The sequence below is a fragment of the Prionailurus viverrinus genome, chromosome B3, assembly GCF_022837055.1.
Source record: "Prionailurus viverrinus isolate Anna chromosome B3, UM_Priviv_1.0, whole genome shotgun sequence".
NCBI classification, from domain to species: domain Eukaryota; kingdom Metazoa; phylum Chordata; class Mammalia; order Carnivora; family Felidae; genus Prionailurus; species Prionailurus viverrinus.
Window position 1 is genome coordinate 90,847,425 of NC_062566.1, and position 17,942 is coordinate 90,865,366.

General features: G+C 34.6%; 1 protein-coding gene across 1 annotated transcript in view; it reads right to left on the minus strand.

Moving 5' to 3' along the window:
• The window catches only part of MDGA2 (MAM domain containing glycosylphosphatidylinositol anchor 2), an 859,176-nt gene that overhangs the window by 258,507 nt on the left and 582,727 nt on the right, over positions 1-17,942 (minus strand). The window contains exon 6 of the mRNA XM_047864378.1: positions 16,018-16,287. Coding sequence (XP_047720334.1) covers positions 16,018-16,287 — 270 coding nt within the window. The remainder of the gene's footprint in view (positions 1-16,017; positions 16,288-17,942) is intronic.

The following is a 17,942-nucleotide window of genomic DNA, read 5'->3' on the forward strand; positions in this document are numbered from 1 at the left end:
ATATTTAATTATAGCAATGTTACACGAATAAAATTCACAATTTAAAAAACATACTCAGTTCCATAGGGAAAAAAATCTTGAAAAAGAAATAGACATTTTAATAGTCTCGTATTTATCACAGTAACTTAATCTATAATTGAAAATCTCTGTACAAAGAATCTATGAGCCCTGAAGGCTTCTCCTGAGAATTCTTTTCTAAATAATTAAGGAGAAAATAACACTGATTTTACATAAACTTAAGATGGCCAAAAAGAAAAAAAAATGTTTTCTGACTTGTTTTTTTTAATATCTTTTTTGGTACTGAAAATCCCTCCCCATTTTTAAATATTGGCTTGTTTGTTGTTTTATTACTGAGTTGTAAGAGTTATTTCTATAATCAGGATATAAGTTATTTGCATGCTTATGTGGGGAGAGTAATTTCTCCCAATTTCTGGCTTATTTTCTTGACAGTGTATTTTTTTAAGTTTATTTATTTATTTAATTTTGAGAGAGACAGATACAGTATGATTTGGGGAGGGGCAGAGAGAGAGGGAGAGAGAATCCCTAGCAAGCTCTGCACAATGAGCACAGAGACTGACGTGGGGCTGGATCTCACGAAGCTGTGAGATCATGACCCAAGCTGAAACCAGAAGTCAGATGCTTAATGGATTGAGGCACTCAGGCACCCTTTAATAAGTGTTTTGTTGTTGTTGTTGTTGTTGTTGTTGTTTTATAAATAGAAGTTTTTAGCATTTCATAAAGCCAATTTTTTATGGTAAGTTTTGTTCTTTAAAAATGTATTAAGAATATGTCATCAGAGAATAATGACAGTTTCATTTCATTTATAATCCATAGGGTTTTATTTCTTTTTCTTATCTTATTTCACTGGTGGAAACTGCAGAAGGTATAATTTTGAATAGATGTGGCAACAATGGACATCATTCTCTTGGCAGTCTTAGGAAGGGAAGTATTCAGTATTTTACTATTATGTATTACCTTAGCTGCAGGGTTTTGTAGTTGTGTTTGATTAGGTTTAACTGTCGCCTTGTATTTATAAAATTGATGTTAAACTTTACCAAAATTTTTTCTGTATCAATTGAACTATTAGTTTTCACTTTAATTTGTAATGCAGTATTTGCATTAATTGCTATTTGTTTGGGTTTTAAATGTTTATTTATTTATTTTGAGAGAGAGAGTGCAAGAATGGGGGAGGGAAAGAGAGAGTGAGAGAGAGAGAGAGGAAAGAGAGAGAAAGAGAGATTATCCCAAGCAGGCTCCATGCTCTGTGTGGAGCCTGATGCAGGGCTGAATCTCACAAACATGAGATCATGACCTAGCCAATATCAAGAGTTGGACACTCATCCAACTGAGCCACCAGGGGCCTCCATTAAATGTTACCTGAATGTTAAGCCAACATGCATTTCTTGTATACAATACTTGATAATTCTGTATTATCCTGTTTATATATTGGTGGAATTGATTTGATAATATATTTATGGAATTTTTATGTCTGTGGTTATGAAGTCTAGTGGTATTTAATTTTCATTTCTTATAATAAAGTACTGCCTTTTTTCACTACCAGGGGTATGTTGGCCTCATAATATGAGTTGGAAACTGTTTCGTCCTCTTTGACCTTATGAGTTGTTTGAATGGGTATAGGACTGCTATTATTTATTCCTATATGTTTAATGGAGGTCATTAATGAAGTCAACTGGCCATGTTTTCTCTTTTGGAATTTTGAAATAATGAATTCAGTTTCTTTAATTAATATTTAGAATATGAATAATGTAAATAAATTTGAAAATATTTCTTATGTTAAATTTGATGAATTGTGCTTTTCAATAAACCTATATTGGCATAAAGTTGTTCATAAAACTCCTTCATTGTCTTTTTAAGTTTGTAAATTCTGTAGTAATGCCACTTCTTTCATTCCTGATGATAATAACTTGTATTTTATCTATTATTTTTGTGATCAGTCCTTTTGGAATTTATCAGCTTTGTTAATGTTATCCAAGAACATATTTTTAGATTTTTTTCTTTGTCATTTTTCCATATTTTATTGAAATATACTCTTTTTAAATTATTTTCTTTCTTCTCCTTTGAGTTTGATTTCTGTATGTCTCACATATTCTTTGTTCCCCTAGTCCTCTTTTCTTGTTTTATCAGCATGATTCAATTATTTCATAGCATTTCGCACTCATTAAAAATTCTTAGCTAATTATGCATAGAAGAATATAATTAAAATGTCAGCAGTAAACATTTCATTTAATGGTGTAGTACTTAAAACTCTCCCCTGGGGATTGGAAAAAAGAGAATGATGTGTGATATTCTACTTCTATTGCACATGTAATTTGGATATCTTTGGCAATAAACCAAGTCAACAAACAGATATAAAATATGTAAGCATTAAAGGAAGAAATATACCTTTCATTATTTGAAGTGAACATGATTGTATACATAGAAAATTTAAAGAATCTAAGACAAATTATTATAATCAGTAGGTGACTATAGTAAGGTTGAGTAATGCAAAGTCAATATACAAAATAATTTGCATTGCTATATACCAACATGAAATAAATTGGTAAATAAATAAATAAATATATTTATTTACTAAAAATAAATCTAACAGACGTTTAAGACCATTCCTCTGAACATTACAAACTTTTTTGAAAGAAATTAAAAACCAGTAATGAAGTAGTAGACAATGCTGATAGATTGGAATATTTGTATATTCAACTCAATCCAATAAAATTTTCAGAGTTATTTATGGAGGGGGAGTGAATTAAAAATTAAGCTGCCTATAAATGTATATGGAAACACACAGGGCCAAGAATAGCCAAGGCAATCTTGAAAAAAAGAAAAAAAAGCCAGAATACTTACACTACTAGATTTTAAAGATCAATATCATGTTATACTAATTGAGATACGATAGTATTAGCACAGGTATAAACAAAAACCAATAGAAAAGAAATGGGTCCAAGAAACAAATCCACATGTATCTGTTACTTTTATGTATGACAAAGGTGACACTGCAGTATAATGGAAGGAATGGTCAATTACACAGGTGGTAATGAGTTAACCAGGAATTGAAATTGAAAAAAAATTACCTTATTCCTACCTCAAACTACATATAAAAATCAATTTGAAATGAACTAAGGATTAAACCTGCAGGTAACATAATGAAACTTCTAGCAGAAAACACAGGAGAGTATATTTTTATTATATGAGGTTTGGAAAAGATTTCTTAAGTAGGACACAAAATGCATTATCCTTAAAAAATGTTTTTGATAGTTTAGACTGTCAAAATTAAGACTTATGCATGATAGGACAACATTAAGATTATGAAAAGGCAAGCATTAAGTAAGAGGAACCATTTTTCAATAAATATATTCAATAAATGACATATCAAAATACGCAAAGAACTCTACAAATAAAAAAGGAAAAATACAACCAAGAAGGTGTGGGAGGTGGAGCCTTAGGGACTGGTGCATGACCACATTAATCAGAGACCTTCCCCACTGAGACAAGACCCTGTGTCCAGTTACCCATATAAGGAGGACTGGTCTAACACCAAGGACAAGACATGCAGGGTTGCCAGTGAGGATGCTACTGCTGATACCCATGGGGAGAGCCTTTAATGCCAGAACTATCTCAATTCCTGACTGAAGAACCATCAGCTAAATTAGGAGTTCTACACAGGCTTCCCACTTGTATGGAAACTCTCAGGTAGGAAAAAATTCTGAAATCAGGGATATGCATTTGGAAAATGCCCAATCATTCAATCTCTAGGTAGGGGCATGGGGTCCAATGATGCTCTGCAATCTCTGGCCATATTGTCATCAGGCCCACATGGGGAAGGGCAAAAGACTGGAAAAAGTGATTGTCAAAAAGTTAATCCAATGGTCAAAACCATTTGAAGAGTTGTTTGACTTGTCCATCATTAGATAAATGTAACTTAAAACCACGGTATGACTTCATAGCACCAATAGAGTGGTTAAAATAAAAATATAGACAATATCAAGTGTTGACAAGGTGTGGTACAAACAGAATGCTTGTACAAGTGTAAATTGGAGAATCTGGTATTAGATATTAATATTCTCTTATCCTACAATTCTTAGGTATATCTATTAAAGAAATGCATTCAGGAGTGCTTGGTTGGCTCAGTCAGTTGAGCGACCAGCTCTAGATTTCTGCTCAGGTAATGATCCCACTATTAGTGGGATCGAGCCATGCATGGGGCTCTGCACTGATGGTGTACAGCCAGCTTGAGATTTTCTCTCCCTCACTCTCTACCCCTACCCCCACTCATGCATAAACATGTGCTAGCTCTCTCTCTCAAATAAATAAACTTTAAAGATAAATTTAGGGGCACCTGGGTGGCTCAGCTGGTTAAGCACCCAACTCTGGATTTCATCTCAGGTCATGATCTCATAGTTCATGAGTTCAAGCCCCATGTCAGGCTCCACACTGGCAGTGTGGAGTCTGCTTGAGATTCTCTCTCTCTCCCTCTCTCTCTCTCCCTTTTTCTGTTTCTCCCCAGACGCTCTCTCTCTCAAAGTAAATAAACTTTAAAAACAATTAAAAAAATAAAAAATAAAAATAAATTTAAATAAATATTCATATGTTTACCAAAAGATTGGTAAAAAAAATATTCTGAGCATAACTATGCATACAAAGGTGTCAAACTAGAAATAAAAGTTCATAAATATTCAAATAATTTCATTATATGCATACAAGGGAACATTATATTATGATGAAAATAAAAAGTCTCTTGCCACACACAGAAGCATATGAATCTTACAAACATAATATTGGGATAGAAATCTAGATACAAATTGCATTTTATAGTTCTTTTTAAATTTAAAAGAGCAAAACTAATCTAAGAAATTCAAAGTCAAAATAGAGGTTGTGAAAGAGGAAAGCTTCTTGATGGCTATTAATTCTCTGCTTCTCAGTCTGAGGGCTGGTGACATACATATGCTCACTCTGTGAAAGTTCATTCAGCTATATACTTATAACTTCCACCATTTCTGTTATATTTAATAAAAAGTAAAAATAAAGTAATATCTTAGACCTCATTTTTAAGATAGTGCTTTAATATATTCATATTATATCATCAGTAAGCAGGGGGGTATTATATGATAATAAAGTATTAAAACTAATAAAATCACAGGGACCCTGAGTCTAGAATTCCAATACTATGAGAGGAAAAGAATTACTGAACCATAACCTTTCTATCTAAGTGAATATCTTCATTTATTTCTCTGAGCGCTCACACTAAATAAACTCCCAAATTAATAGACCAACTACAATCTGTTACATGCCTCCCTTTTGAATTTTTCTACATCTGTCAAAGGAAATTAATAGCCAGTTTGAAATGAAACGAATTACAATAGGAACAATCCTTCAAAAACAAGCTTCTGTAAATAAAGTTAGCATTTAACTTGTACTGTAAGAAGGAGCCATATTATGACATTTTACATCGTCTTTATATCACACACACACACACACACACACACCACCACCACCACCACCACCACCACCAGAATAATCAGTGGAACGTTTAGGAAGGAAATTGATAAAGGCAACATAAATATCCATTATTTCATTTTCCATTATGTTGGTTTCAAGTCCTGGATAACCTGACAGGATATCTTCTAGTGCTACGGGAAGCACACAGATTTTACAGTATTTGGACTGCCCATAAGTGACAATATGGTGTTCATGGACTCCATGGGCTCAATGAATGACAAGGGGGAGGAAGCACATTTTAGAAGCCTAAAAAATAGCCTATAATAGTTCTTACTCTTACAGTAAAAAGTAGGTTTCAAAAATTAGAAATCACATAAAAAACTTTAACAAATGAGGTGAGAAATGTTAGTGAATGGAATACAGAGCTTCAGAGGAAAGAGTCTGAAGACATGGACTAGGTGAATAATTGAGACTGAGAGAGATCATTATAACCCAGGAGATAGGAGCTGATGACCATGGGCCAAAGAGAAAAGGTACTGCTCTAAGTTCCCAGTAAGCACTTCCCATGTGGGCCAGATGACAGCTTCTTCCCAAGATGACTCTACAGAGAAACAGGACTGTCAGGCTAAGGAGTACTGACATCTGCAGCTCTAAGAGATATGTCAAAAGTCGTTACAATCTGATATTAATACTGTATCAAAATGCGCAGTGTTTTTTGGAATTAATTCCGTTTTTTCTTTGCTTTTGTTGTGTGTGCATGTATATAGTTTTATTCACTTTTCAGATTGGTTTTAAGGGAAACCAATTAAGGTCAGAGTTTATGAACAGCATTGCTATTTACCCTTAGGATAATTATTTTTTGTCGAGGCTATCCAGGGCATTGTAGGTTCAGCAGCATTCCTGGCCTTTACCTTTTAGATATCAATAGCACACTACCACTCCTGGCCATGACAATCAAGAATGTCTCAGTAAACTGCCAAATGACCCCTAAAAGGAAATACTGCCTCCAACTGAGAACCACTGACCTAAGCCGATAAATAAAATGCCACCTCTCTCTCTCTCTCTCTCTCTCTCTCTCTCTCTCTCTCTCTCCCTCTCTCTCTCTTTTTGCATTGGGTTCCCATCATCCACTGTATCATGGCTGAAACAAACCAAAAACCAAAAACTAAACCAAAAACAAAACAATATAAAAAATGCCTTCAAAGAAACTGATTAAAATTTTTTTTAAATAATGTTATTTGAATGAGATTCTTCTTTTCTATTAGCAGGTATTAACTTTTATGTATTTATTTATTTTTATTTTTAAAATTTATTTAATTTTTAATTTTTAAATGTTCATTTATTTTTGAGAGAGAGTGTGTCGGAGCATAAGTGGGGGAGGGGCAGAGAGAGAGGAAGACAGAGAATCTGGAGCAGGCTCCATGTTCTGAGCTGTCAGCACAGAGCCCTACGCAGGGCTCATACTCAATAACCACGAGGTAATGACCTGAGCCCAAGTTGGACACCTAACCGCCTGAGCCAGCAGGCACCTCTACTTATTTATTTTTAATGGTTTTTTTTTTTTATTTTTGAGAAAGAGAGAGAGGTAGAGCACAAGCTGGGGAGGGGCAGAGATAGAGAAGGAAACACAGAATCCATAGCAGGCTCCAGGCTCCGAGCTGTCAGTACAGGGCCCCGTGCAGGACTCAAACTCACAAACCATGGGCCAAAACCTGATGCAAAGTCAGAAGCTCAACCGGCTGAACCACACAGGCGCCCCAGCATGTATCGACTTTTAAGGCACTACTACCAATTGGCAAGTCTCTTTTTGGATAAATATGAGAGACTCCATCTACTACGGAGGACAGTGTAAGTTTTTAATGAAGTAAACATGTACAACTAAGCTGTCTGTGCATCATTATGTAAACATAATAAGACTATGCAATATCTAGACAAACTTCTTTCACTTGAATTTATATTTTATGATAATTCCTCATATGCTATTTCAATGAACAAAGATAAGTGAGATATATCCTATTTATGAAAAGAAACTGAGCTATCATCTATATTCAGATGAGAACTACTGGATGCGGTAATTTTCATATTTTGTGTAGCCCAGATTAATTTTTTAAAAAATAATAATGAAACCATTTCAGAGCTATAAAACATAATATAATAAAATCCTCTCTGGTGTTTTGGGGAGATGTAATTACTACAGAATATTAAATTGGGAAAACAGAAATAGAGCATTTAATCTACATGAATAATTAGAACACCTGCACACGGCAGACAGCTTTGCTCTTGAAGAATGTTAAAGACTGTTTTTCTACAATTTCAGCTTTTATCATTATAGTTTTTATTGATGACAGATCACGAAAGAGAACTACTGACTACTGAAAATTTAATTTGATTAATCTCAATGCTTGGGAAGTGCAATGACCTTATTATTGGAAATTCAGAAATACTTTATTTTTAGAAACACATAGAAACCTAAATTGAATCAATTATTTATGGAAAATTGTAAATTCTTTTTTTTTTAATTTTTTTTTCAATGTTTATTTATTTTTGGGACAGAGAGAGACAGAGCATGAACGGGGGAGGGGCAGAGAGAGAGGGAGACACAGAATCGGAAACAGGCTCCAGCCTCTGAGCCATCAGCCCAGAGCCTGATGCGGGGCTTGAACTCACAGACTGCGAGATCGTGACCTGGCTGAATTCGGACGCTTAACCCACTGCGTCACCCAGGCGCCCCGGAAAATTGTAAATTCTGACTGACTTTCTGGTCAAGAGCTTGAGATAGATAACTTTCAGTAAAAACAATGAACACACTTTTTTTAAGTACAGGTAACTGGTTTTGTTCCTCATTTATACTGCATGCTTTATTTGTGCAATTATTTTGTATCTTCTATGATTCAATTAGTCTCAAAATGAATAGAAATTTTTCAAAATTCTTGTACAGTAATTTTTAAAAGAGCCATTAGAAGTAAACGAGTCATGCTAAGTCCTTCACAATTCAGTATTACTTAGAAAATCATAAACTAAACACTGTGTTGGTTAGAATTTGAAGTATGCCTACCATCACCACAGAAAAAAAAGTGCTAACAAAAACAATTTTCTCCAATCAAAAACAATTATATATCTGGGAAGAAAACAGTGCAATTAGGAAGAACTCTATATGGTGTTGGGAATTTTTTTTCCATAAATACAAACATATATTCAATTCACAAACCAGAAAGAATACCTAGTAACTCTCTGGCAAGACAAGAATACAGGAAACAATAAAGGATATTAGTCAGTTAAATTTGGGGGCTGGGGAATGGAATATATATGTATATGTGTGTATGTGTATATATATATTTAATGTATATAATTAATATATATTTATTAATTATATTATATATAAATTATATTATATATAAATATAATATATTATATAAATAATTATATTTATATAATTAATATATTGTATATTAATTAATATATTAATATATTATATATTTTATATTTTATATATATATTAAATTTGGCTAAATTTTGAAAGGCACAATGGTACCTTGGTTAAGACAGTGTCCCTGGAACCACATTGTATGGGTTTTGAATCTCAGCTTTGCTGCTTAAATAAGGCTTGTTTGGTGGAAGTTACTTAACTGTTCCCTCTTCAGTTTTACTTTTCTTTAAAATGGAAATAATATTTTTTACCTCATGAGTATTTTGGAATTATTAAAAAGTTAATGTATACAGTATGCCTGGTAGCTTGGAACATAACTATTACTATTACCTAAATGGAACTGATAAACTCAACTGCTCACAATTTTTTTCCTCATAGAATTTTAGAACTATAAAATTTTTTGCCATAAGCCTAAAGATCATTTTTAAGTGTTACGAGCACTAATATTTGATGTATTTCCACTAAATGTGTTTAATATTACAATTCAGATTTTTAGAGAGAACTCAGTCATTTCATGTGGATACACGAGTTAGGTAAATCAACACATTTCAGTATAGAAGGTTATGATGTTCCTGGAGGTTACAGTATATTTCTGTACAGTTAGGAAACTGTAAATTCACGCCTCACTGAATACATATTGACTTCCTCCATAAAGGTTAAATCTATTTCAATATTGACAACCTATTTTTTCTCTTTCCATATTAGAAATCTGAGATCATAGCCAACAAAAAGAGGCTGGGATATTTCTAAAATTAAAAAAAACTGCTTACAATATCACTTAGCAGAGGCCAGGGTTCAAGATAGGGGCTGATAAAATTAAGGAGAAATTGGGAAAAAAAAAGAAGAGGCATAAGTGAGCTTTGAGACAGCATGGGAGTATGATGTGAAGAATATGGTTTGTGGAGTATGCCACATATTGGGGTGCCTATTTAAACCCATGTCTGCAGATTATTTGACACTGCTCCCTTTCATCCCCTCCGGAAACAGGCCAGCCTTTATCACTGTCTTGAATAGAATGCAGTAATGACACCACATGACTTTGGAACCCAGGTTAAAAGAATCCACACAACACTCGGGACTTTTGTCCTGAGATCCGGTAGAATTCTAGCTACCATGAGCCCTCTCCATGTGGAGAAAGCATGCAAAGAGACTATTGAGAGTGAAGGGCAGAGACTGAGCTAAAGAACTCAGCTGTTTAAATTTTTTAGTCTAGGCAACAGATATTTGAATGAAAAGCCTTGAAGATGATCCCAGCACTAGCCGCTTTCAAAACGCAATCATAGGAGACCCTAAATTTTTTAGCCAAGCTTTTCAAACCCCAGAGTTGTGAGCAAAGCAAATGTCAGCTACTGTTTCAAGCTACTGTTTGGGGGTGGCTTATTACACTGCAATAAATCATCGGAACAATGTGGCCTTTTAAATGAGCTAGTCATATCACACAGATGTTTAGTAGGATTTAACATGTATATAAAGTTCCTAACTTACATTAATAACATTTAGTACATAATTAGGATATCAAAGGGAGACAGATGTCTGAAGAAATGTTTAATATAAGCCATTAAACTTATAAAAGAGATCTATTTACTCAACATATATTTATTGAGCATCTATGATATGCTGGGTAATTTTCTAGGTTCTAGGGATACGTTACTGAATAAGACAACAGATAAATTCTTTGTTTTCATAGTCTCATCAAACAGACAAACAATAAATAAAAATATGTATAAGACAACTCCAGGTAGTTATGTAATAAGAAGAAACAACAAATCATGCAAGGGGATTAGGGGTAGGTTATCTCAGAGAGGGTAGTCAAATACCTCCCAGAAGATACTATCAGAAAATTAACATTTTAGGCCAAACGAACAGTAAATGTTCAAGTCCCGAGTTGTGGAAAGGAAAAAGAAGAATAATGAGTATAAAGTATAGTGGGTAAAGAGGGGCAAGAAATGATGAGGAGGAATATGAATTCCATTTTAGGTGAAATCCCACTTTAGGGAAAGTCATGGGAGGAGTTTCCAATAGTAGAATGAGATAATGCCAATCACTCTGTCTCTTGTACGAATGGGTGGCTGTTGACAAACACCCATGCCCTCTCATTCCTGAGCACACAGTAAGAAGACATTTCCCAGCCTTCATGTCATTGCATGTCACGGGCATGACTATGCACCTAAGATCTAGCCAATAGAATGTGAGTGGAACTAATGCAGACCTGCTCCATAAAAATCTCCCATGTGTGCTCATTCAAACTCCTTCCCACTTCCAGCTAAGAAGGATGGAGGTATTACTCAGAGAAGCCTTAGGAGCCACAGATTGAAGATGGCAGAGATATCATCAACCTAGGTGCCTGAATGACTGCATGGATCAGACTCTCCATTTCTACCTGTACCCACCCACCCCCATCCCATACACACACATGCCAATTACACACACAACACTCTCACCAACATTATCGACTAGGAAATGCCTGAACTCTTTCATGAGAAACATCTATAGTGTTTCTGTTTTCAGTAAATACATTTATAGGTCTATTTGTTAAAAGCCTAGTCTACTTTATTTAATACAGTGGATAAAAGAGGGGCTTCTAAAAGCAAAGCTGGAGTGGAAAGATGAAAGAAAAGGCTATTTTAATAAACTAGGGGAGATACATTGATAGTTTACACAAGGGTAGTAATGGTGAACTTGGTAACATATGCCCAGATTCAGAGTACAGTTTGAAGATAGAGCCAATATGGACCAACATAGCAGACAAACGACCTGTCTATTTCATCTCAATCCTACTGAGGAGGCTTTTCATGGGAACAGATGGAGCTCTGAAGTACTTTCCCTGAAAAGGTACCTGATACATCCGAGGAAGCCAAAACTTGTGTGGGCAATACGGTAGCTACACTGGAATTTGTGTGCTCTCCCAGAGATCACTGGTGAACATTTCCACTAAATGGATGTGAGTCACAAAGAAAGAGAAATAGCACAGACTTGTCTTGGGCTCTCTTTAGTTGGCTGCCCAGAGGAAAGTGAGAAGCCTTCAGCAGAAAGGAGGAAAGGACACAGCATAAGAGGTTGTGCTCAGGGAATGTGGCACATTAAGGGGCTCTTGGGAGATTCCATCACTAGAGCTCAATCCTTAATCCACATAAATATACATCTCTTCTAGATAGAGGAATCTCCCAAGACTCCCTTAATGTGCCACATAAGAAAGACAAATGTTTTATATAGAGAAGACCTCTCTACCCCACCACAAGCCAGGGAGGTCACAATCTGGCGATCAGGTCAGTGGTGGAACGGGTAGTCAGGAGGGTGGTAGATAAACAGACAAAGATGAAGAAGTCAATATACATCCCTTCTGCTTTCCCATTGCAAGTCTCCAACCTAATGTGGACCCAAGCTGAGCAGGAGAGAAATTTTTGCATTAAATCAGGCTTAGAATTTTACTAGTATTTTGGATAATGCATCCAGAAACCCTGAACTAAATGTGTGCTTGCGGTTTGAATGAACTGTAAGACTCTCTCCATTTCTAATAATGAGGATAAGGGTCAGGAGATATGCTGACTTTTCTTCTTGAAATGGGAAGATTAAGCCACTGAATAACATTTAAAGAGACCACAGGAAACTAAAATACAATAATGTCTTGATCGTGTTATGAACCATGCTTGTTCAACACGGTGGTTCAATTCATGACATATGAAAATCATGGAAATGACATATTGAAAAGGAGCTTGGAAAGCAGTGGGCCCAGGCCATCCTGCTTCTCTTCTGACTCGGGAAAAATATGGCTCCATCATGACAACTTCTTAAAGAATAAGAAAAGGCATTGCAGCTATATTTATAAATATCTAACAAAATATTAAAGCATATGACATTCCTCTTCAGTTTTGAGCATGTTATCTACAAGAAGTTCTGTCTACATTATTTAAAATGTTTTCTATTAAAATAAAGAAACACAACAAATGACAATTCAGAAATGTTTCTAGAGTTTTATTCCTGTCTTCACCCCATGCTCTTATTTGTTCCATGAATATTCTCCAATGGTAATGGGAATTCTACACACAAAATATCCCTGTGCTTGCTCAAAATTCTGGTCTATGGATCTTGATTTCATTGCAGATAAGAATGTGTGTGGGGGGGGAGGGGGAACCTAGAGCTTCGTGTTTACTGTATTCATAACACAGTTAATCTGAGACACTGCAGAGGTCTACAAATTCAGAAGACTCAAAAATAATTTCTTTGATATAATAAAAAGAAAACCATTTTCTTTAACTGTATTTCTTGGCCATGGTGGCAGGAATCAGATGCCTCACATTACCATAGCAGTTTTCTCCCCACATGTAATCTAGAACCCATTAACAAAGGCTATTTCTCTACTCAGTATGATTTTAGACAAATCTCGTCAAATCGACTTTATGAATTATGTGAATGCCATTGCTGAGAGGTTCCAATGGCAATACATTGTGGCTCTGCACACATACACTTCAGATAAATTAAAAGTTTAAAATGTATGAATTGGGGATATACATGTTTAGGTCACTCCCATCAAAGTTGGAAATTGTATTTTGTAAGAAGATGGATTAAAACTGCTAGATGGAATGGGGAAGAGCAGATCACTCTCTGAGCATCTATGTGCTGTGGATTGTAGTCCCTCACAGAGGGGGCCTGAGATACACAAATATTTTATGCCAGATATTTTTCCAGTTGTATAGGAATTCAATGCACTTGCAGATGATCCTCTGGTCAAACTATATTTAACGCATCATTTTTCTCTAGTGAATTCCCCTCCTTGAAAAAATAGTGGAATGAAAGATTCTACATTGCATCCATGAGTCTTAAGGATAGTTTTGCAATGATTTAATGAGTGTCAAATTTTTATAGCAATATTTGATAACATTATTTCATGAATATTTGGGAAAGCATGTGCTTAAAAGCAAACAAATAAAAATGGGAATAATAAACATGATGATTTGTACAGTTTCTTTCTTTCTTTCTTTGTTTCTTTGTTTCTTTGTTTCTTTGTTTCTTTGTTTCTTTCTTTCTTTCTTTGTTTCTTTCTTTCTTTCTTTCTTTCTTTCTTTCTTTCTTTCTTTCTCTTTCCTCCCTCCCTCCCTCCCTTCTTTCTTTCCTTCCTTCCTTCCTTCCTTCCTTCCTTGAAATTTGGAGTGGCCGGAGAATCTGGTTACTCAGTGAGACCAGGCTTAGAGAAGTCCATGCCAGCAATATTGATATCCAAGTTAGGAAGGTTAGGATACTTCGATTCATAGACCCTGTCTTTTTATTCATTTCCATGTGTTATTCCTTTGTATTCTTATCTTTCTTACAGAATTGTGAACCCCTGTGAGGGTACTCACTGATTTTTGTAGTTACCCCCATGCATCCCTTACAAATTTGCTGCGTTGTTAGCATATGGTAGTCATCCAGTAAAAGTTTCTGAAATCAAACAGCTTAAGATCACATTTAATTTGTTTTAAAATCCCTATTACGTTCACCTTCAAACACTTCTAAAATCAGAATGTATCTCACATTCAGTATTCTCTTATGATTGCTATCAACACGGCAAAGCAGTGATGATCTAACTTGAGAGAAAATCAGAGACCATACTTCTCTGTAATTCTGGATTATAAATGTCCTTAATGATAAAGAAAGATGTATGGAAAACCATAGTCAACAAAGACTGGGATTGAAACAGTTGGGTTGGTTCTGAGTGTGAAATTTTAGGAATAATTTAATCAACTTGTTTTTCTTTTACTTTCCTTTTTATACATAGTAAATGGTTGATACATGGCTTAAAAGAAAACCTAAGTATATACAGATCTGAAACACTGCTCTCAGTAACATTGTATCTCATAAGAAAACACTGTGGTAGCTTAATTGACATTACACTTTACTTTGTAGTGATACATAAAATAAAGGTCCATCTTGCAATTACTAAACATTGTACAGCCTACAATTTGGTAGCAGATAGTGCATTTTTCATAGTGCTTCATTTACATCTAACACCTTGCAATATTTTGAAGTGTATATTTTTGGTCAAGTACCATTTTTCTGAGAATTGGATAAGAACAGATAGCTACAGTCCCTAAAGCCACTGCAACCCATGTTCACAAAATTACAAATGTTAATATCAATACATTCAATTATGTTTTGCTTCCATTACAATCCTCGATCATGAGAAACTTTCATTTGACTGTGAGGCAAGTCCTCTTGGGCATGTGAATATCTATTTTAAATTTAGAGGCATTGGTGTCCATCCTCCATCCCAACCCAGGACCATGCCAGGTGAGACATGAAGAAACACAATCTCCTTGCACAGTAACTTAACATCCTCCAACCTGCAGGGATAGCATCTCCTTTACATATAGTACCAACACACCAGCTGGCAGCAGCCACACTAGAACATCAACGCTAATGTCAACTTCATGACCTACCTTTTATGTCAATTCCTCAAATAAATTTGTCGGACTTTTCCATGTCTTTCTCTAACCTCTATCTGTTAAAACTTCCCAGCCTCTACAAACTGATGTAAACATGATTAGATATTTCCTAACAACCTCAGCCAGCACTTACTGCAATTTTTTATATGTCTATAGCTTTTGCTTATGCCTCCCCAACACTGGATCACAGGGCTATTAAGTGAGATATTTTATTTTCACTGACAGTATAATCCTTGAGTGCAAGGTAATGTTTTGTAGATCTCTATATAATCCCACAATTTACAATTTAGAGCTCCGCTTGTAATAGGGATTCAATAAATGTTTATTAAACATTAAATTGATACATGTATTGAACTTCTAAACTGATATGCAATCTTTAAAATAATGATTAACTCTCTATGCCACATTTGTGTTTTCATGAATTTTTTTTTTCTAAAAACATATTATAAAAACTATTCAGTGGAATAGTTTCATAGTATCACTAAGACTATGTTATGAAAACCATTCAATGCAAATATAAAGAAAGCATAGTTATTAAGATTCAGAAATTTTAGTTGCCATTTAGAATTATACATCATTCATCAACTATAAATAATTTTCTATGTATATTACACATACATGCAATATTTGAGGAAATGTTTTCATACCAAACGTTATTTGCTTTGTGATAGCCTCGCTAACACAGAAATCTAAGTGGTAACATTCTCTAGGCCAACTTACCTCTCACAATGATGTTGGTGGACTTTTTTGCAGGGTTTCCCACATTATTATTGGCGATGCAGCTGTAAGTACCGGCATCTTCTGAGGTGATGGCAGGTATGGTCAACGTTCCTCCATTCAAAACTGTCTTTTCAGGCAGAGTCCCAAAGGACCTGACCCAGGTGAGAGTGGGCACAGGCTCTCCTCCTGTCGTAACACATACTAATGTTATGGCCTCTCCAGGATTTACAACTATAGGGTCATCCACCAAGAGTTTAATTGACGGAGATGCTAAAAGACATAAACAAACAAACAAAAAAAAAACATGCACTATTTAGATCTCCTACAACTGGAATTCAACAGCATGCTTTATATTTATTCAAACAATTAAAATGGCATATTCTTTTCTTTTGCCAAAATCTTACTGTATAATCAAGTTTAAACCAGATATAATGGTTACATATTTTAATTACATGGCATAAACCTGTAGAAGTGCACTAAGAATCTTACACAGAGAGAGAGGAATTAAAATTTATGTATTCCTGGATTATTGTTCCAAAATTAGAATGACAAGAAAGATTAAGGTTTTTAAGTAAAAATCCCTTTCTCTTTTAATACTGACAATCATTATTTGTTTTTGTTCTCCCAGGTACAAATATTGCAGCTGTTTCGTCCTTGTATTTTCATAAGGAAGATCATCAATTATTTAATTTGTGGATCATTCTGAGGTGCTATGATATATTTTTGTGCCTGAACCCAACTGAATAAGAGATAAAGGCATAGATCATTCCAGTCTTTCACCAAGCAGTGGGCCTGGTTTTTGATCTTGAAAGGAAAAACAAATCATCTAATTCTAATGCAGTCCCCATACTTCATCTCTAACCTCTCCATTCACAAAAGGTCTAAGACAGTGAGTTTGCATAACTGCTTTAAAACAAACAAATGAGAGCTCAAACATAGTCGCCAAACTGTGACTCCTGCCACCCTAATGTTCAGGTTATATAATAATCTCCCCAGTGAAAATAATTCCCTTGCAAACTTTCAGGTTAAAAAATATAAAGATAAATATCCATTCAAAAAATGCTGTGTTAGACTTTTCACCAAACACTCAAAATATAAACAGCACAAAAACTATCTGTGTTCACATGCAGCACTTTTTTCTGCTTACAATGAAGTGCTGCCCTACACAACACAGCCTTAAATGAAGGCGGGGGAATGCAGTATGCTGGTGTCTGATCTTACATACGCAGAAATATTTTATACCAAAGTTAAAATTGTATTGTAAATCCACATCAAAAACACATGAAATATTCAACTGTAAAGTATAATTTTTTTTAACTATTAACTTCAACTTAGAGTAGAGAGTGATTTTCCCAGAATAAAAGGCAAACTTGTGTGGTCCAATATTGTCTTTCCTTGTTAAAACAAAATAAAGGCAAAAAACAGACATGAACAAGAAAACAATTCCATATTATTATTATGGTTCTGTGGGATGGGCACAAATTGCCTGGATAACATTTTTAAACATGATTTTTTGCATGTTGGTCCTTCTAACATCATTTTAAGTAATATGGAAGTTTTTCAAAGTGTCTTAATAGCCCATGTGAGGTGTTTTTTGAAATTATAAAGATTTATGATTAAAACTGGAAAACTCACATAGTGAAAATAATATGCAAAAGGCACTGCAGTTTAGTACAAGAGAAAGTTCTGTTAAAGAGTTATTTAATATTACTATTTAAATATTTTAAAAATAGATATTATGTCTAATTATCAATATATTGCCATGAAAAAGTAAAAGAAATCCCTATAGCCGAATGTGAGGTAAATAGCATAATCTCACAAGGGTATGTAGTTAAAGTATAATTCTAGAGATTCCAACTTTTATATCATGCTAACACAGTTCATTTGTTTTACATCATATTTTAGTAAAATTTAAAGTCCCAAGG